The 20,006-nt window shown below is 32.9% G+C and overlaps 7 protein-coding genes across 7 annotated transcripts; 4 read left to right on the top strand and 3 right to left on the bottom strand.

Annotated features, from left to right (window-relative positions):
- Positions 1 to 255: 255 nt before the first annotated feature.
- PPL_04473 (uncharacterized protein) lies at positions 256 to 2,126 on the bottom strand (the record flags this gene model as incomplete). The annotated part of the gene is made up of 3 exons (XM_020575375.1): positions 256 to 680; positions 760 to 840; positions 1,046 to 2,126. The coding sequence occupies 3 exons, from the start codon at positions 2,124 to 2,126 to the stop codon at positions 256 to 258; spliced, it is 1,587 nt and encodes a 528-aa protein (XP_020434895.1).
- Positions 2,127 to 3,979: 1,853 nt separating this feature from the next.
- empA (emp24/gp25L/p24 family protein) lies at positions 3,980 to 4,684 on the top strand (the record flags this gene model as incomplete). Its single annotated transcript, XM_020575374.1, has 3 exons — positions 3,980 to 4,178; positions 4,317 to 4,424; positions 4,560 to 4,684. 3 exons carry the CDS (start codon positions 3,980 to 3,982, stop codon positions 4,682 to 4,684), a joined length of 432 nt encoding a protein of 143 aa, XP_020434894.1.
- A 177-nt stretch (positions 4,685 to 4,861) lies between these two features.
- Positions 4,862 to 6,344, bottom strand: PPL_04471 (uncharacterized protein; the record flags this gene model as incomplete). Its single annotated transcript, XM_020575373.1, has 3 exons — positions 4,862 to 5,172; positions 5,274 to 5,408; positions 5,498 to 6,344. The coding sequence occupies 3 exons, from the start codon at positions 6,342 to 6,344 to the stop codon at positions 4,862 to 4,864; spliced, it is 1,293 nt and encodes a 430-aa protein (XP_020434893.1).
- Positions 6,345 to 7,973: 1,629 nt separating this feature from the next.
- PPL_04470 (uncharacterized protein) lies at positions 7,974 to 8,819 on the top strand (the record flags this gene model as incomplete). Its single annotated transcript, XM_020575372.1, has 3 exons — positions 7,974 to 8,294; positions 8,339 to 8,390; positions 8,500 to 8,819. The coding sequence occupies 3 exons, from the start codon at positions 7,974 to 7,976 to the stop codon at positions 8,817 to 8,819; spliced, it is 693 nt and encodes a 230-aa protein (XP_020434892.1).
- A 318-nt stretch (positions 8,820 to 9,137) lies between these two features.
- adprt1A (polyADP-ribosyltransferase) lies at positions 9,138 to 12,228 on the top strand (the record flags this gene model as incomplete). The annotated part of the gene is made up of 5 exons (XM_020575371.1): positions 9,138 to 11,124; positions 11,200 to 11,317; positions 11,377 to 11,616; positions 11,695 to 12,006; positions 12,090 to 12,228. The coding sequence occupies 5 exons, from the start codon at positions 9,138 to 9,140 to the stop codon at positions 12,226 to 12,228; spliced, it is 2,796 nt and encodes a 931-aa protein (XP_020434891.1).
- Positions 12,229 to 12,296: 68 nt separating this feature from the next.
- Positions 12,297 to 14,966, bottom strand: PPL_04468 (FG-GAP repeat domain-containing protein; the record flags this gene model as incomplete). The annotated part of the gene is made up of 5 exons (XM_020575370.1): positions 12,297 to 12,380; positions 12,475 to 12,955; positions 13,034 to 13,317; positions 13,405 to 14,677; positions 14,797 to 14,966. The coding sequence occupies 5 exons, from the start codon at positions 14,964 to 14,966 to the stop codon at positions 12,297 to 12,299; spliced, it is 2,292 nt and encodes a 763-aa protein (XP_020434890.1).
- A 1,074-nt stretch (positions 14,967 to 16,040) lies between these two features.
- On the top strand, positions 16,041 to 19,871 carry PPL_04467 (lipase ROG1 family protein; the record flags this gene model as incomplete). The annotated part of the gene is made up of 8 exons (XM_020575369.1): positions 16,041 to 16,058; positions 16,277 to 16,311; positions 16,491 to 17,888; positions 17,970 to 18,509; positions 18,613 to 18,878; positions 18,973 to 19,083; positions 19,172 to 19,311; positions 19,803 to 19,871. 8 exons carry the CDS (start codon positions 16,041 to 16,043, stop codon positions 19,869 to 19,871), a joined length of 2,577 nt encoding a protein of 858 aa, XP_020434889.1.
- Between the last annotated feature and the right edge of the window lie 135 nt (positions 19,872 to 20,006).

The raw sequence follows: 20,006 nt of genomic DNA, 5'->3' as shown, positions 1-20,006 counted from the left end.
TTCTTTTGAATGAATAATAATAATAATAATAATAATAATCGTCGGATGGATGGATGATTTGATTCAAATTTGTTTTGTTTTGTTTTGTTTTGTTTTGTTTTGTTTTGTTTTGTTTTGTTTTGTTTTGTTTTGTTTTGTTTGTTTGATGTTGTTTATGTTGTTTGGTTGACCTATTTGGTTTAGTTTTGTTTGTTTGTTTGTTGTTGCTATGTTGTTTTTTGTTTTTTATTTTTACTGATGTTTAATGATTAGTTATTAGATATTGTTTGACTTTTGTTTCTTTAATGGATGCATATTGTTTAGTTGTGATAAACTATCAAGATTCGACTGACTCATAAACCATTGTTGTTGTTGTTGCTGTTGTTGCTGCAGGAGTAAATTGTAGTCTGGCGTGTGTAGGCTGTTGTTTGGATTGTCGTGGGTTTGGTTGTGATATTGTGATAATAAGCTATTACTATCCATGTGTAGAATACTATGTTGTTGTTGTTGTTGTTGCTGTTGTTGTTGTTGTTGTAGAAGGTTTTGATTGTTTGAGCTCTTCATTTCTTCAAATACCATTCCTTTATAAATTTTTCCATCAATGTGAAATTCCGCTGCAAATCCAGAATCCAACTTGCCCTGCACCTTACACTGTCCAATGAATTGACCTGCTTTCCCTGATAAAACTCCAATCAAATTTTCTAGAAAATCAAACAAGTTGTTGGTTAATATATATTCGCAAACAGCAATAATAATCAATGTTTATAAAAAGTTGCATACCATTTGAACCTCCACTTATGACGGATTGAAGTTGTTGACAGAATCTATGGAAAAACTCGATTTTCTTGTCATCGGTCATGTCTGATGTGTCAAAGGATGGCGATCGTTTCAAAAAGAGGTCGGTGCTATTGTTGTTTAGATTATCATAGGGGTAGGGGGAGTGATAATGGATGTGAAATTGTTGGTTGATGTAGGTGTTTGTGTTGTTGTTGGTGCACCAACAGCTGCTGTTGCTGCTGGTATTGCAGTTGCTGTTGCTCCTGCTGTAATGCCTGGTGTAATTTACGTTTCTCTTCTTCCTCTCTCTGCTTCTTCTTTACATATTTCTTTGGTGTTTTACTGCTGTTGTTGTTATTCGACAGATTACCTCCAGCTGCTGTTGATGACGATGAAGATGAATAGCCGTTGCCGTTCATTAACTGATGTTGTTGCTGTTGCGCTGCTGCCTGTGCTGCCGCTTGTTGCGCTGCTGCCTGCTGTGCTGCGGCGGCTTGCTGTTGGGCTGCGGCGTGTTGCTGTGCTGCCTGCTGTTGATGTTGCTGGTTGGTCAGTCGCATCTTTTTGCTCTCGGTTTGCTGTCGGATGTAGCACTTCTTGCACTTGTAGGAACGGTTGTAAAACTCGGACGCTGGCAACTCGGGACTGGTTCCCCACCATGCTTCGTGCGAGGAGTGTGAACATGTTTGCAGGCCGGTCTGTGGCGACTGCTGTCCCTTGTTGGTATTCGATGTGTCCGACATTGGAGTGGACGGTGCCGACGAAATCGAAGGCGATCCCGGTGGCGAGTTATTTCCAACGATGCCACTGGCAGCTGCCATACTGGTGAGCGTATTGCTGTTGTTGATATTCTTGAAAGACGATGGTGCCGATTGAAGAATACTATGATGATGTAGATCGTTATCCATACTGTTGCTGTTGCTATTATTGCTGCTGTTGCTGTTGCTGTTGTCGGGCATATGATGATGATTATTATGGTGATTATTATTGTTGTTATGGTTGATTATAGAAAATACATTGGATATTGGAGGTATTTCCATATCTTGGTGCTCATTACCACCACCACCACCATTCTGCAGTTGTAGTTGTGTAGGTTGTTGTAGTTGTCCCGATGGTGGTGGTTGTTGTGAGTACATTGGTGGACTGCTGTGATTATTGTTTATGTTGTTGATTGGCGATGAATTTCCATGATGATTGACGCTGTTGCTGTTTAGATTCAGTGGACTGTCTTTGGTGACGAAATTCGTGTGCAGTCCAGACAGTAAGCTTGCTGGTGACTTTAGCTCATCGGTAGAGTTATTCAATACACTGATCAATGAATTCTTAACCTTATCGACAACCGGATTTAATGGTGGACTATTCTGATTCATTATAAAAAAAAATCATTTTAAAAAAAAAAAAAAAAAAAAAAAGATATTCCGATTCTATCCCTTTCTCTCTTCTTCTGTTTCTTCCTCTATTTCCTCCTTTCTATTTTTAAAGTAAACTATCTTTAAATAAATAAATAATATTAATATTTTATTATAGATTGGTATTTATTGATAATAATCAATTCAATAATTGTTAATTGCTGATTGTTATTGTTTTAAATTAAAAATGGCAAAAATAAAAAAAAATGATAAGATTAAACAAAAAGTGTTTTTTTTTTTTTGTTTTTTTTTCTTACAGGTGTAGACAAGATAAGACAATAATGAAAAAAGAGTATTGTTTATAGTGTAGTATAGTATGATATGGTGGGTATGATTGATATAATATTATTGTATTATTTATATGGTTTGGTATGGTATGATATAAATAAATAAATAGAATTTAGATATATTGTGATATGATATGATCCGTCGTCGGTTGGTTTGAATATCTTTGTCAAGCGGTATCGACTGACTGCCTACCACTCTACTTTGTTGTTATTTTGATACTTACTTTGCTCGCAACTGAATATAATTTTTTTTTTTTTTTTTTTTTTTTTTGTCAAAAAACAGTGTGTGGTATTTTTTTTTTTGCAAAACTGTATGGACAAAACGAAAATAAAAATTTAGGGAAAAAAAGTTTTGTTTTGCAAAAGAGTTAAAAAATGTTTGTTGTTGTTGACAAAACTAAAGTTAGTGTTCTATGAACTCCACTACTGATATATATTATATTAGATGTATAGATAGCTTACTTGATTTTGTTTTGTTTTATAAATAAATAAATAAATAGATAAATAGATAGATAAAGATAAGATATTATTAAATAAATTAAAATTACTTTTTTAGTAATATTATTTTGGCATTAGTGAAAAAATGAAAAAAAAAAACTGAAACTAAATTGTGAAAAAATGTGAAAAATTGTTATTGCCTGTTTTTTTTTATGCTTGGTTTTTATTTTTATTGTTATTTACGACTTTGATTTTGATGCAATTAAAAAAAAAGAATAAAACGATTGCAAAAAAAAAAAACTATTATTAGTTGGCAACAAAAAAAATATTAAAGTTACAAAGTATATTTAGTAAACAAATTTTGATATTAAAATAAAAATGTTGGTATTTGATTGAATAAGAATAAAATTACTTTTTTTTTTTTTTTTTTTTTTTTTGTAATTTGATTTTTTTTTTTTATGCTTGGTTTTTTTTCACTTTTTTTTTTTTGTTTGTTTTTTTTTTTAATTTTTCATTTTTTTTTTTGTTTTTCACAATATTTTGTTTTTTTTTTTCTTTTTTCCATTACCACACATTAACCCACCCCTCAAATCAAAAAAAAAAAAAAAAAAAAGCAAATAAAAACAAATAAAAACAAAATTGAAATAAAAATAAAAAAATAAACAATTTCTTATTGATTTTTGAAGTTCAAAAAAATTGGAAAATTAGTGTGTGAGTTGAGATTGTGTTGAGTGACTCACACTATCAAACTCTTTTAATTTTTTTTTTTAACTAATTTTTTTTTAATTTTTTGGTTTCTTTTTTTGAAGTGATGATCATTCAATTTAGTCAGGTTTTTATTTTTTTCATATAATTTATAAATATATATTGTTATTTTTTATAGAGTAAAGAAAAGAAACAATGAATAGAACAATTACATTGTTGATGGTTGTAGTGGTGTGTTTGGCTACGATCGTACCGTTGAGCGAGTCGTTCTCGTTCAAGGTGCCAGCCAAGGTGGAGGAGTGCATCTTCCAGGAGATCGGAATCGACGTCTCCTTCACAGTGATGTTTCAAGTGACTCAGGGTGGATTCAACGATATCGACTTTATGATTATCTCGCCCGATAAGCGTGTCCTCTACAAGGGACAACGTGAGACCGAAGGCACCAAAGTCATGAAATCAAACTTTGCCGGTGTCTACAGCTTCTGTTTCTCAAATCAAATGTCTTCACTCACCGAGAAGACCGTCAGTTTCATGATTTTAGTAGGTGAACAATCGACTATCACTCAAGATTTGGCAACCAAAGGTAAACTTTACAAAACTATGTTGATGTCGACATCAACATCACGAAAAGTGAAAAAGACAAAACAAACAGACAGAAAGAAAGACAGAGAGATTAACAATGTTACTTTAACTTTATTATAATAATATTATATAAATATAGGTCAAATGCCACAATTGGAGTCACAAATTATGGCTTTAGCTGATGGTGTGCAAGCTGTAAAGTCTGAACAATATTACTTTAGAATGAGAGAAGCTACTCACAGAAATAGTATGTTAAAACAAACACACTTTCTTTATCCATTCCATCTTACTAATAATTTACATCTTTTAATCAATATCAAATCGAATCTGAATCTGAATCAAATCATCATCAACTACAACAACATTTTTGTTAAATATATAGCTGCTGAATCAACAAACAGCAGAGTAGTTTGGTGGTCAATTTTCGAAGCTTTGATTTTGGTTGCAATGAGCGCATGGCAAATCTATTATCTCCGTAGATTCTTTGAGGTCAAGCGTGCTGTATAAATAAATAATAATATATAAAATAATAAAAATAATATTATTTACAAAACAAAAAGTTTAATTTTAATTAAGAAAAAGATTCTAATTTGTTTGTAATTTTGTTATTTGTTTTTTAGTAATAATAATTAATTATATATAATTATAATTAAGTTAATTAATTTATTATTAATGTTGGCTGTATTAAAAAAGGAATGGTTTTAAATCGATTATTTCTATATCTTTTGTCAATACGGTCGATAGAGGATATTCACATTGACCACCGACGACCACCAACATCGATCCTACCATGGTGATGGAGTGACCTCTTCGCTTGAACGGCAAGTCACCGTCAATCGATGATCCCAGCCACTCCAACTGAATGGTATCGAAAAAGTAGATTTCATTATCCACTAAAAACACTAAATAATTGGCATAACTAGTACAACTAATGATTCTATCATCTACTATCGGTGATTTTCCTTTATATTGTACTATATTCCATTTAAAGTTAACTATTATATAAATAAAAAAAGGGATGGATTAGTATTAATACTAATTGTTTAAATAATAATAATAATAATTAATTTTCATCACAAATAGTAAATTTACTTACCAATATCAAATCTATATAAAATTCCATCGGTTTGTATCACCCATATCGAATTATTGCTATATCCAACTTTAAAGTTCTTATTCTTCAAGTCTGGTGTTAATCCACTAATATTTGGTTGGCTCCACTTTAATAAATCTTGATTTGAAAAGATAAAGAAATAATAATTAGATAAAAATGAATGAATAAAATTTGATGTATTATTATGTAATTGAATTGCTACTTACTTTGAGAGGTTAATGTTAATATATGTATATCATTTAAAACTTGATTGTTAATATCGATTCCACTGAAAATGATTACGGAATCGTTTGAAATTTGAAAACTGAAATGTGAGTGACGCGACGCTGGCAGGTGTGTGCCGGTGGGCCTTACTCGCTCCCACCAGAGTTGCTCGCTATCCAATATAAAGAGATCGTCGGAGCAGTTGATATTGCCATCTTCGTCGGTGCCGCCAAACAAGATGATCTTACCCTTGTGCATTCCCGAGTTGATCGCGACCATCGAGTGATTCAAACGCAGTCCCGGTCCGCTGCCATTGGTCGACGCGTTCTCACTATGAAATATAACGGATCCCGAGTAAATCGGTAGTTTCGAATAGGTTTTTCTAGGTTTTGATTGTTGTTGTATTGAAAATGATTGTTGCGGTTGTTGTTGTTGTTGATGATGATTTGAAGAAGAAGAATTATTATTATTGTTGTTGATATTTGAAAAGTGATTATATTGAGCATTATGATTGTTTACATAAGTTTGTGAGTTTGTTGTCGTTGTTGTTGATGATGAGTTGGTGATGTGTGAGTTTGTCGATTGAGCGATGGACGCTGCTGAACCACCGAGAAGTTTCGATAGTTTTCCAAGCGATTGTTTACTCTGTGGTTTCGCAATGTCTTCGGTACAACCGATGCCAATGCTGATGAATGAGAGTTCCGGTTTGCAAGTGGTGTTGTTCTTACCGCCATAGAGAACGACACGACCAATTTCGCCGCTGTTCTCTGACGACTGATGAAGAATAGTCGAACCATGTGAAACTCTCACCTGTGGTTGACAACCTTCAACATTCACTTGGTACCACATTTATACTAGTATTATTAATATTGATGCTGCTGCGCTGCTGATTTTATCTTTTTATTCCTTCCTAATATATATATATATAACTTTAATAAATTTCTATAGAATTCCCAAATTAAAATAAAATATTAGGAATTTATTAACTATCTTATTATTATTATTCTTTTTTCCTTTTCGAAAATAACTATTTTAAAATATATATACTGATATTAAATTGATATTTGATTTGTTGATATTAAATTGATTCGATATTTGATATATTTGAGCTTGATTGTGTTGTGTTATGTTGTATTGTAAATATTATTATTACTTAAATTGGTAATTTGATTGTTTTATTTGAGTGTTATGAGTGTTATCGATTTTTAGTAATTTTTTTGTATTTGAAATTGTGTAGATATGAATGAATGAATGAATGAATATGAATGAAAATGAATGAATGTGTAAACGTGTGAATGATTTTAGTAATTCGAACGAATAGATAGATATATATAATTAAATAAGAAATGATTTTGTTTTTATATTTTTTATTTGGTTTAGTGCTCGCGCGCGTATTGCTTTGTTGTTGCTAGTTGCTAGTTTATTATTGATGTATGCACCGTTCTGTTTGATGGTGGTGGTGTGTTCTTAATAATCGGCAGGTTTTATGTCCAATAAAAATAAAAATAAAAATAAATGCGATTGAAAAGTTTGATCAATATTATTAATAAAATTTCACACATACACACGCGTTGTTTTGTTTTTTTTTTTTTTGTTTTTATTTTTTTAAACAGCAAACATTCCACACACTGGGATATTGATGTATCTAATCACACATAAAAATTATATTATATTTGTATGAATAAAAACCCACAAAAATATCTTGAAATTTTAATTATTTATCACTGTCTATCTATTATAATATCTATCTAATATAATATATATTCTTTTTAAATGTGTAAAATGGATAGTTATTATTACTATAAATATTCTTTTTCCAATAGTGATATTTTTGATTGCAAATCTTTGAAGTGCAACAAGTTTGTTTTTGCTGCAAGCAATTCAAAATTTTTTTTTTTTTTTTTTTTAAAAACGATCAAACTCTGTTTGGTTTTTTTTAAAATAATATCTAGATTTGGGCGATGTGGATAAAAAATTGCGATAGCGCAAAGTTTGACAAACTTATCATTTAAAATTTTAATTTTACAAATTGATGAATATAATTTAAATCAATTTTGAAAAATAGATTTATAAATTGATTATTAATTTGTTTTTTTTTTAATTTTTTTTTTTACCCAATCATTATTTTATCGAAGGGCTAATTTTTTCGTTGAATGTTGAACCTAGCTGTTGTTTCAATTTCCTCTTGTTTTTTTTAAAGATGTTTAAAAATTGTGAGAATTAAAGTAGATACACAATTGATTGGAAATGGGTAAACCGTTTAATTTAATTATTTTGTCACTTGATTATTCAGTTTGGGATTTCAACATTTATACCAGGTCATTAATTAAAATTTACCAATTTTAGTTAAATTATATATTCTAAATTTATATTATTATTTTTATTTCTTTTAATATTTATATTTATACCTAAATTTTACATGTAATTATATTTCTATCTCTTTCTTATTATAAGAGATAATTTATAATTGTATTAAATATGTCAGAATTAACTATTGGATCAAGTTTTGAAAGATTGTTATCGACTTCATGTAACAATATTTTTGTTGGTACCAACAACAATAATAATTATAATTGTTCAAACAACCATGCCACTTTGGATTCAGAGAGAAGAGCAAAGGATAGAAATAATCTAGATATAAGACCACTCACCAAATCACTGGATGATCTCATTGATGTCATTCACGATACCAACGACCTTCTCACAGCAACACAATATCGATCTGTTGTCACCAGAGTAGCCATCTCACTGCAGTCTATCAAGTCCTACTTTGAGGTGATTGCCAAACTCTCAAACATTGTAAATAAACAACCGGTAATCGATAAGATCAACTATTTCATTAGGATTCTCGAGGAGATCAACAAAGATCAATCTCTACTGCACCCAAAGATAATTGTCATACTCAAAAAGTTTGACTCTACACATAACTTAATTGGCCAGAATCATCTTATCCACTCAATCAAATTGCTGCTCCCGGTAATTAGCATTCAAATTAAAATAATAGCAATACTGGATCAGATATTATCAAGTTTTTCAACATCATCAACTTCAAATATTTTCAACAATAACAATAACAATAACAACAATAATAATAATAATAATAATAATAATAAGAGTTTAATATCAACATTAGTTAAAATATTTAATCAACATGATAATAATATAAATTTTATCGATGGTAATGTATCGATACAATTAACTAATTTACAAGTTTTACTGGAACAAGATGTTTCCATTGACCAGATAATGATCAATATTGAAACAATGATAAACTTTGTAAATGATTCAATTAATTTAATGAAACAACACTATAATTTATTTTAATAAATAAAAAATAATAATACTGTAGTTGGTATTATTATTCATTGTACATATTCGATCGATCAATCCAAAAATTATCTGTTTTCTGAAATTAAACTAAAAATGGTTTTACTTAGTAATTTTTTTTTTTTTTTTTTGAGATTTTTAGAATTGATTTTTGGTTTTCATTTTTTTTTTTTGAAACAAACACACAAAAATTTTAATTAAATTCAAAGACAACTTTAAAGCTTTGTAGATATAGATAATTGTTATATATATATTTTATTGTTATATATTGTTGTTGTAGTTGTTGATTTTTTTGTTCAGAAAAACAACTAAACAATGTCATATGCAGAATCATTTTTAGTTGAATATTCAAAGAGTGATAGGGCAACTTGTAAGAGTTGTCAGCGAGGAATTGGCAAGGGTGATGTTAGAATCGGACACAAAACAAAGAGTAATCATCACGACGGTATGGATGTAGCTTGGAATCATGTAAAGTGCAAGGTGAACAGAGTGAAGGATCTGGAAGCACTCAAAGGCTGGGAGGTGCTGCGTTGGGAGGACCAAAAGGATATCATCGATAAGTATTTCCCTGGTTCGTGCAAGCTGGATGCTGCCACACAGACCAAACGACAAAAGTACTTGGAGGGCATCTACGAGATTCGCGATGAACTCGAGGGATTGATCAATTTGCCGGCTGCCAAACTGATTGCCGAGGCGAATGGCGACAAACCGGGATCGTCAATCGATCTGCACCATCGAAACATCGCCGATTGGATGCTGCTTGGACGTACCGGACCGTGTCCAACATGCAAGTCGCTCGCCGTCTACTACAACTCCATTCAATACAAATGCTATGGATACATGTCAGAGTACACCCGTTGCGATTGGGAGGGTGACAGCATCGCGCGTTACAAGATGGTCGTCCCCGACGGCTTGAAAGCAAACATCGCTAAATTCTTCCAGTCGTTCAAGTACTCCAAAGACTATCCAAAGACAGTCTACACCAAACCCAGTTCCGACGATGAAGCTGAGGAGGAAGAAGAAGAAGATGAGGAGGAGGCAGATGTTGAAGCAGAGGATGATGATGATTCCGCCGCTACTTCGACAACAACCACTTCAACATCGGATGGTGCAGAGGAAGATGAAATACCCGTTGGAAAAGAGTTGTATGGTATGATTGTTGTCGTTGCCGGAAGTGCAAAGACACTGGATCCAGCACCCAACGCTATCAAAGCGTTGGTTGAGAAACATGGTGGTCAACTGGTAGAGCAAACTGCTAAGGCAACCCTCATGATTACCTCTGTCGAGGAGGTGACAAAAGCATCGTCGAAAAAGGTACAGGATGCAATCAAGACAATTCCAATCTTCCCAGTGACATGGCTGCTCGACCTCTGCAATCGTACTGGCCAAGGTATCAACCTTCGTAAGCGCTCGATCTCAAAGACATGGGCGATAAAACCATCATCGCTAAACGACGACCACGAGATGTGCACAGTTAAATATCACTTACCATGTCTACCCAAAGCAAAGGCAACCACCACCACAACAACTACTACCTCAACAGCCGCAACCAAGAAGAGAAAGACTGAAGAACTCGCTCCAGTCGATCCAAAGAAGAAACCAAAGCCAGGCTCTGATATTTTGAAGGTCGATCCAAAGGCAGGTTCGGGCTATGAGATCTACGTCGACCACGATCCAGAGTACGGTTACACCGCTCACAGCGTCATGCTCAATCTCGTCGATGTCAGTCACGGTTCCAACAAGTTCTACAAGATCCAGCTGTGCACCAAGGGCAAGCAGTACGGTGTTTTCTTGTCGTGGGGACGTGTCGGTCATGAGATGGGTAACAAGTTTGAGACATACCGTTCGTTGTCGCCAGCGATCGACTTTTTCAAAGAGCGTTTCACCTACTTCACCGACGTGAAATGGGAGGATCGTCTGCGTTTCAAGAAGCGTCCAGGCAAGTATTTCATGACACAGTTGGACGACGGCTGGGAAGACGAAGAGACCGAGAAATGGGAGTCTGCCACCTTCAAGAAGAACAAGACTGAAGACGGTAGTCAAGATCTCAGCTTGTCAGTATCCAGCACTGGATTGCCACAGAGAACACAAGAGCTCGTAAAGCTTATGTTCGATCCAGAGATGATGAAGAAACAACTGGAATCGATGAGTGTCGACGTCAAGAAGATGCCACTCGGTAAGATCAAGAAGAGTCAGATCATGAGCGGATACGAGATTCTCTCTGAAATTCAAAATCTCTTATCACAACCAAAGCCATCACAAATTCATTTACAAGATTGTTCAAACAAGTTCTTTACACTCAGTAAGTTTAACAATTATTCAAATATATACTACTTGTATATTTTAAATATTAATTCAATTTCAATTTCACAACTAGTTCCACATGTTTTCAATGCTGACAGTCCACCTATTATCGATACTCCAGCTGCATTGAAGAAGAAGATGGATCTTATTGAAGCATTGCTTGACATTGAAATTGCCAATCAACTTAAAAAGTAAGTATTAAATATATCTAAACAATTGTAACACACAGTATACTAATCAAATACAATAGACAAACAGAGAATGTTGAAGGTAATATCATTGAGAATCAATACAAGACACTCAAAACCAATTTCAATCCACTCGATAAACAATCGGAACTCTATCAATTGTTGGTCAACTACACTCAAAACAGTCATGACAGTAACTACTTTAGATTCAAACTCGATGTACAAGATATCTGGAGTGTCGACAGAGAAGGTGAAACTTCAAGATTCAAACCATGGGAAGCAAATGAAAATAGATTATTATTGTAAGTTTTTGTTAGTAGTAATCAACATTAAAAAGATAACAAGTTAAACTTATTACTTTTAATGATCATTATATCTAGATGGCATGGATCACGTTTAACCAATTGGGTAGGTATTATTTCACAAGGTCTCAGAATTGCACCACCCGAGGCACCAAAGACCGGTTATCGTTTCGGTAAGGGTATTTACTTTGCCGATTGTGTCAGTAAGTCTGCCTCATACTGTTTCACCACTCGTGAGAATCCCACTGCCTTGATGATCCTCTGTGAAGTGGCATTGGGTAACATGAACGAACTCAAAAACGATCAATACATGGAGAAAGCACCATCCGGTAAACACAGTACAAAAGCACTTGGTATGGCTGCTCCAGATGCCAAAGAAAACAAGAAGATGTAAGTGTTTGATGAAACATAACTATCTATACTAGTTATAATTCTAATTCTAATTCTCTCTTTTACAATATAAAATAATATAGTGATAATGATATTACTATTCCAGTTGGTAAGATTAAGAATACTGGATTGTCTACATCTTGTTCACACAACGAGTTCATTGTCTACGACATCAATCAAGTCAAGATTAGATATATCCTTAAAGTAAATGTTACCAATTAATAAGACACAACACCGATCATAAACTTTGTCTATTATCAAAAAAACATTAGTTTATTGATTATAAATAACTATAATGGAAGTGAACTCTTTGTATTTTGTTGATGTATTATTATAATTGTGGAAGCTATGAAAAACGGAAGTACAATGATCCACTTTACATACATAATTAAAATAAAAATATTATAAAAAAAAAAAAAAACAGTTAATAATTGTTAGCTTGTCAAATTGTTTATATTATGTACATACCTTTAATAGTCTTGAGAAATGAATATTAAAAGATAGTGAGATTTGATCACTGAATTGTAAACCTTGTTTATCTTTCATCTCTAGAGTTAACACTCGCATGTGTGATCGCTCTGGCACTGGAATGGTAATTGTTTTTCTTCCCGGATATTCAAAATTCATAGTGAATATCTGTTTGCCACCGTAGGTTGCTCTAACGTTGTAGTTGTTTGGTGATGAACGATTGAATCCATTATCGATGATATCGAATGCCAATGTGAATTCACTACCGAGAATATCGGTGGTGTCTCTATTCTCCTGTGAGATATAAATACCCTCATGTTGGAAAGTATAGACATTCTTGCCTTGATTGAAAGCAACTCTCTCTTTCATAGGTGTAAAAGGTGAGTTTGTTGTAAGAGTATAAACAACACCATACATCGTATTGACAAGTAAATCCAAGTAACCATCACCTGTTAAATCTGAAGCTAGAACCATTGATACACTATATTTTATATATATGTATATTATATGTAAATAATAATATAGTATTTACAACCAATTGGTAAGAATAAATACTTACGAATTATCACCAATATCTAATCTATTTGTGCAACTCTCTCTTGTGTTTATAGATAGTAGTACACCATCTGATGTGTGTACAACGATTGACAATCCTTTTTGTTCTTGTTGGTTCGGCGATAGATTGACGAGCAGTAGCGGTGACATGATAGATGCTTTCAATTTGATTGGGAATCCAACGAGTTCTTCACCTGTATCTCCTCTAAATGCATAGATAGCACCGCTAAACGATCCTACAACAACATCTAGAATACCATCACCATTAATATCACCAATTGAAACGGGCTATATTTAAGTAAAGTAAAGCAAAGTTAATAAATAAGTTTATTTGATTCTTTAGATGATTACTCATAAGTTTAAATTATTACTTACATGTTCAGTCATACCAATGATTCTTGATTCCCATAGTTCTTCACCGATATTATTTAAACAAACTAGATTTCCATTGACGTCCGATACGATTAGCTCTACTTTACCGTCACCGTTGACGTCTTGTGCAACGACAGAGGCATAGATCGAATCCATAAAGAGTGGTTCAAACAAAGGATTACCTTGATAGTCCAGAACATACAGGAATCCTAGATTCGTACCGATGACAGTCTCCAAGTAACCATCGTTATTAATATCGACAACAGTTGGTGAACCCAATACATATCCATTAAATACTTTATTATCTGTTGTTAAATCGAGATCTACAATGTTGTTTATTGTTAGTTTATTACTGTTGTTGTTGTTGTTGTTGTTGTTGTTGTTGTTGTTGATGTACTTACGTGTCTGCCATTTAATTGACATATCTTTCAAGTTGAAACAAATAATACCACCGGCAGCATAATTCTCAATGCTAATATCACGCTCTAGTGTTGCGTTGTGAATGGGTACCGAGTAGTATTCAGAGTCGTAGTAGTAGCTGGCAGAGACAATCAACTCCATCGATCCATCTTGATCGATATCTGCAATGACCGGTGTCGCCAAGATATGTGCATCAACCCAAATATACTTATTCGAATAGTTTGAATATTGAATATTATCATCCAAATACCTCTGATACTGAACCGAATAAAGAAAGTCGAATTCATCATACTTTTGTTTGAGTATCGGTGATAGCTTATAGCTATCATCTTTCTTCTTCCGCTCATCGTTATCATTATCATTATTCGATTTATATAACTTTGTTCCTTTGGCATTACGTGTGTTATCACGATCGTGAAGTGAGAACGATGCATCGACGTGTTTGTCGGTGATGTCGAACCAGTTCTTTGCTACTTTTAGTGGGGGAACGCGCAGTGTTGTGAAATGCAGCGGCATTCCCAAGCTGTTGAGGAAGATGATCTCGGCGTCGCGCGTCGCCACTATCACTTCGTTGGTGCCGTCGCCGTCAATGTCGTGAACCAGTGGACTGGCTGAGAACGACGATCGATCGGCGATGAACGGCCATCCCAGCGCACGTTGTCCGGTGCTGCCTTTGAGTACATCGACATAGTTTTGTGTTCCGACCAACACGATATCCTTCGATCCCTCACCAAACAAATCGGTGATCAACGGTGTATTAATGAGAGTGGTATGTGTCTGAGTACTCCAAATCATATCGGTTTGTTCGTCTTTACATTCCAACCTACTGTTTCCACCCTGAGTAAGATCTGTATTACTGCAGTAATTTAGTTACATTATGCAATTCGAACATTACATTACACTTATATTAATACATAGAAATAGTAGCAGTAGTAGTATTTCAAATAAAATAACGAAATTAAAATATACACATACAATAAAACCTCTTCCAATACAATTGGATGATTGTTTCTATATTTATTATCTAACACTGCAATTGCATTTTCATCACCTTTTAAAGTATGTACATTATCTATATATATTGATATGATTAATAATAATAAAAGTTGTATAGAAGTATGATAATATTTATTTATAGATTTCATTTCATTACATATATATTAAACTTTCAATTTGAAGAACACAAGAAAAATTACAGGTGTGTTAATCAAATTTTTTTTGAAAATAGCAATTGCAATAAGTTTTTTATCATTGACTTTTAATTTCGACGGTTGATTAAATTAATTGTAGAATGTGATGCTTCAAATGGAGAGGATAGACATAATAAAGTCAATTTAAATTTAGTGATTATGGTGGTGAATTTTTCATAAATTTTAATATCTAAATTATTTATTAATAATATATTTATTTTTGATGATATTATAATGTTGTTCTATTAATTGTAATTAAACCATTGATAATAACTTGTCATTGAACCATCTAATACGTATGTGCTTGATGGATAGTAAAACCTAATTATTCAATAGTTACGCTAGGACGGGGAATAGTCGATTGTCACTGGCGACCATCGTAAACTCTTGATCTTATACATTAAATTCCTAATCTGATACGAATCAGTGTACCGACTTTTTAAATTCTGGATTCATTTACAAGATAATATCGTGGCCGTCAATTTCTATCTCTATTTCATAGATCCAGCTGTCCAGATAATTGGTTTTTGTGTCCTTTTTTCAAAAATAATAAATATTAAACCCCAACACACTAAAAACAATTATGAAAAATTTTGATGATCAAAAAAAAATATTCAAAACAAACCCCAATTTAAACATACAAAAAAAAAAATCAAACAATGTTTGCTAACATAAAAATATAAAAAAATAATAATTTTATAAAAAAAAATAGAAAAAAAATAAAAAGTTCCAATTCGCATAAAAATCAACCTGTTGTTGTTTAAAACAAATCAATCAACTTTTTTTGAATAATTATTTTTCATCTTATCTTTTTCTTTTTTTTGTTTTTATCTTCAGTCAAATTGATTGAATTAAAAAAAAAAAAAATATCATAAAATTAAAAAACAACTCACTTCAATCAAAATAATAATAATAATAGTTATTTTTAGATAAATAGATAGATAATTCATATTTATAGATTATAGGTTTTATATTATTATTAATATTTTTAGATATATATTTATTTGTGTTGTGTTAATAATAATAATAATGATACTTTATGGTATTGTTAATGTCTATATTTATTTAGAATCGCTAAGGGTGATCGATTTGATTAGAAAAGGTATCTATAATGTCAGGATAAAATGCTATTATGGCGAGAATGAAACGAATCTACTGGCTACACCGATACTGGGAGTCTCTGAGAAGTTTGGCGATGCCGGTCACAACATAAAGAAAGCAGAGATCCAGGAACACTACTACAGTTCCAAACAATTCTTTATCAGCTACTTCAAAGAGTATATACTCGTGCAAAACAGCTGTATATTCCAATTGGAACTACCGTTGAACGATTTCTACAGACATAACATAATATTGGATTTCGAATTGATTCAACATAATGAACAAGAGTAAGTAGTCAATCAATCAATGTCATTAATATCAATCAATCAATCAATCAACAAATGTTAACTCAATTTTAATATTGATATTAAACAATAGCGGTGCAACAGAAGAGATTGTAGAAGAGAAAGTTGTTAGTCAACAACGTATTAGAATCAATGGAGTTGGTCGTGGTGTACAACAATACTTTCCAATTACTTTTACCGATTGGTATTTCTCAGTGTTGAAGACGGTTATCAATACTTCGTTGATCAACATCGTCTACAAGTCGATACCGATACCCATTACTCTGATGGAGTATGGCTATGTCAGTAGTGGAAGTCCGGGATTGCGTGACAGTGGTGGTAGCATTGGCAATTCTCCGAAATCAACATTCAGACGTTCTGCTTCACCTGCAATGAATAGTAGTGGAAATGGAAATAGTGGAAGTGGTGGATACAGTGGAAATGGTGGTAGTGGTGGAATTGGTGGTGGTGGTAGTAGTAGTACTAGTCCAATACAAAGTAGGAACTATAGTCAACAACTACAACTACAACAACAATTCAATTTAGCGAATTACTATTTTAATAATACCGATGGTGATAATAATCAGATGATGAGTGATCGATATCAAGAGATTCAATCGTATCTCGTCGAAACCTATTGTCGTACTGTAGACCGCTATAAGAAATTGCTTTTACTCCTCAAATCAAGTCAACAAGGTGTACTAGGTGATCTTGTAAACATTCCACCATTGAATATTCCACCATTGACCACCGTAACTCTAAACAACACCTGGAAGTCTGCACGAACACCAACTTCAACTGTAAAGTCACCACGAATAAACAATAACATCAATAACAACAACAACACACAAACAACAAACAACAATAATAACAATACAACAACAACAACAACTACTACTTCTACAACAGCTACTGTAAAATCTACAAACAACAATTTAGCTAGTGTTGTCACTTCAGAGATTGAAAAGTTATCGATTGCCGATGATGGTGTTGTTGATATTGAGAAAGAACGAAAAACAACGGCAACAGTGACAGTGACAGCAGACGATGAAGTGGGTGCTGAAGACATCGATGCCGATAATGAGGTGTTTAGCAGTAGTTTCGGCAGTATCGCCAGTGGTAATGGTACGATTGGAAGTAGTGTTGATAGTAGTGCTGTAAATTCACCGGACAACAAGTTGATTGCTAGTGCTGTTGCGGCGTCGTCATCGTCATCACAACCATCGTCCACCAAATCATCGATTGGCTCACTCAACGATCTCGAAGAAATACCGATATGGAAACGAATCTTTGGAAATCTCCAAAAGATTGCCGACCAACTCTACACGCTCTGGGAAAACTACGTCAAGATATTCCTGCTGGTTGCACGCGAGCACTGCTTCAAGCTGGCGCTACAATACGAGAACAAATGCATCGAACGCTGGGATCGTAGAACCCAACACACCACCCTCCACATTCAAGATCTTCACGATCTTTTATTAGTTGATTCTTCGTAAGTAACAAACGACAAACAACAACAATAACAATCAATCAATATATATTAATTTTGATTGATATAAACTAACTCGTTTAGTCAACAATTACAACAATTATCAAGTCCACCAACATCTAGTTTCATTCAAGCGTATTTCCAGTTTAAACAGCTAAAGATCGAGTCGATTCCCGTCAAGATGGACTCGGTCTACGATTCACTGCCGATTTTCTTTGAGCACAAGATCAAGTTTCACCAGTTTCCTACGTCGCCCGTGAAAGAGTGCGATCTGAAGCGACTCGAGGAAGAGGCGCTCAAGAAGATACAGGAGGAACAGGAGCAGATCACCGAGGAGCTCAATCAACAGCATCTTTCGGCGAGTAGCAAGAGGTTCATGTTCTCTATCACCAACACACCTGGCAGACACCTCTTTGTATTCGTACACGGTCTCTCTGGAAACAGCTACGATCTCCGACAATTCAAAAACTACTTTTCCATCCACTTTCCAATGGCACTCTACCTGATCTGTTCATCGATCGAGGAGAACACTCTCGACGACATTCAACAGCTAGGCGAGAAGATTGCAACCGAAGTATCGGGTTATCTACAAGATAATCTATTTTATAATATAACAAGAATATCGTAAGTTAACTTTGATAGGATTTGCTGTTTGATAAACAATTTATTTGTTGATCTTAACACTCTTTGTTGTTGTTGTTGTTTTTAATTATTATTATACATTTAGATTTGTTGGACATTCTTTAGGAGGAATAGTTGTAAGAAGTGCTCTTACATCTAATAAACTTAAGGAACATCTTTCAAAGTTACATACCTATGTTTCATTGTCTTCACCACACCTTGGCGTCAAGTTTTCAGGTTCGAATCTTGTACCGTCTGCTATGTGGGTTTGGCAGAAGTTCTCGAGCTCTACTTGTCTAAAGCAATTACTTATGCAAGATACCAATGGTCCACTAACAGATTGTTTCCTTTATAAATTAAGTGAATCTAAATGTATGAATATAACAAACCATCATTCATTACTTTTACCATTATCACTTTAATATACTAACTAAAACTTGTACTCATTAACTATAAATAATAATAGCACTTGAGCATTTCAAATTTGTTATTTTAGTTGGTTCCGAACAAGATGGTTACGTTCCTTTCCATTCCGCAAGAATAGAACTACCAAAAGAATCACTTAAAGATAAAAGTAGTAAGTTGTTTAAATTAAACTAATACTTGTTAACTTATTTTTTTATATTAATATTTTAATTTTATTTATTATTATTATTATTTCTCAGGGACAGTTGTAAAAAAGATGTTACAAAATATATTATCACCGATCAAAGACAAACCAATAGAGTATTCAAAATATAATTTACCGATTGAATCGATGATAAAGTTGAATGTTATTTTCGAGTCGCACAAAGGTGTCGATGGTGTCATTGGCAGGTCTGCACATATAAGAATGTTAGACCATAATTGGTTCATCCAAATGTTTATTCAACTTTACAAAACTTATTGGGAGTAAAAAAATCAACTTTATTTAAAACAAAAAACAATATCAAATGCAAATTATAAATATCTCATAATTTTATTTGAAATAATTATTCATTTTTGGATTAAACCAACCAACTAACCAAAATAAATAATTAAATAACAACAATGAATGACAACCAACCAATTAGTTTAATCTCGATCTCTAAATTAAAATTATCCACTTAAAAACTATCAAAATTGGATCATGTAGAATATCTCATCTCAATCTTAAAACAATAAAATAAAATATTTAAAGAAATAAATATCATTGAGGTAAAAATGCCTACAGATTTGGAAAACTAAAATAATTATTTATTTTTTTAATTATTTACATTTAAAACATAGATGAATGTATCTGTTTTTTTTAACACTAACAATATTTATATATTTAAGTATGAAAAAAGATTAATGATTTTCAGTGTTCATGAGTCAACTACTATAGTCGATTGGAAGAAAGATTGATCAATTTGTTGAATCAGATGAAGGATTAACTCAAAACTTTATTCTTCTTTCAAAAAAAGTAAATAAATCCTACTCTTTTTTCTTTCAATAAACAAATATATTATTGGAACTAAAAAGATAGAGTTATTTATTATT

Source organism: Heterostelium album, assembly GCF_000004825.1.
Source record: "Heterostelium album PN500 unplaced genomic scaffold PPL_contig9, whole genome shotgun sequence".
NCBI lineage: Eukaryota > Evosea > Eumycetozoa > Acytosteliales > Acytosteliaceae > Heterostelium > Heterostelium album.
This window is presented reverse-complemented; position numbering and strand designations above follow the sequence as displayed.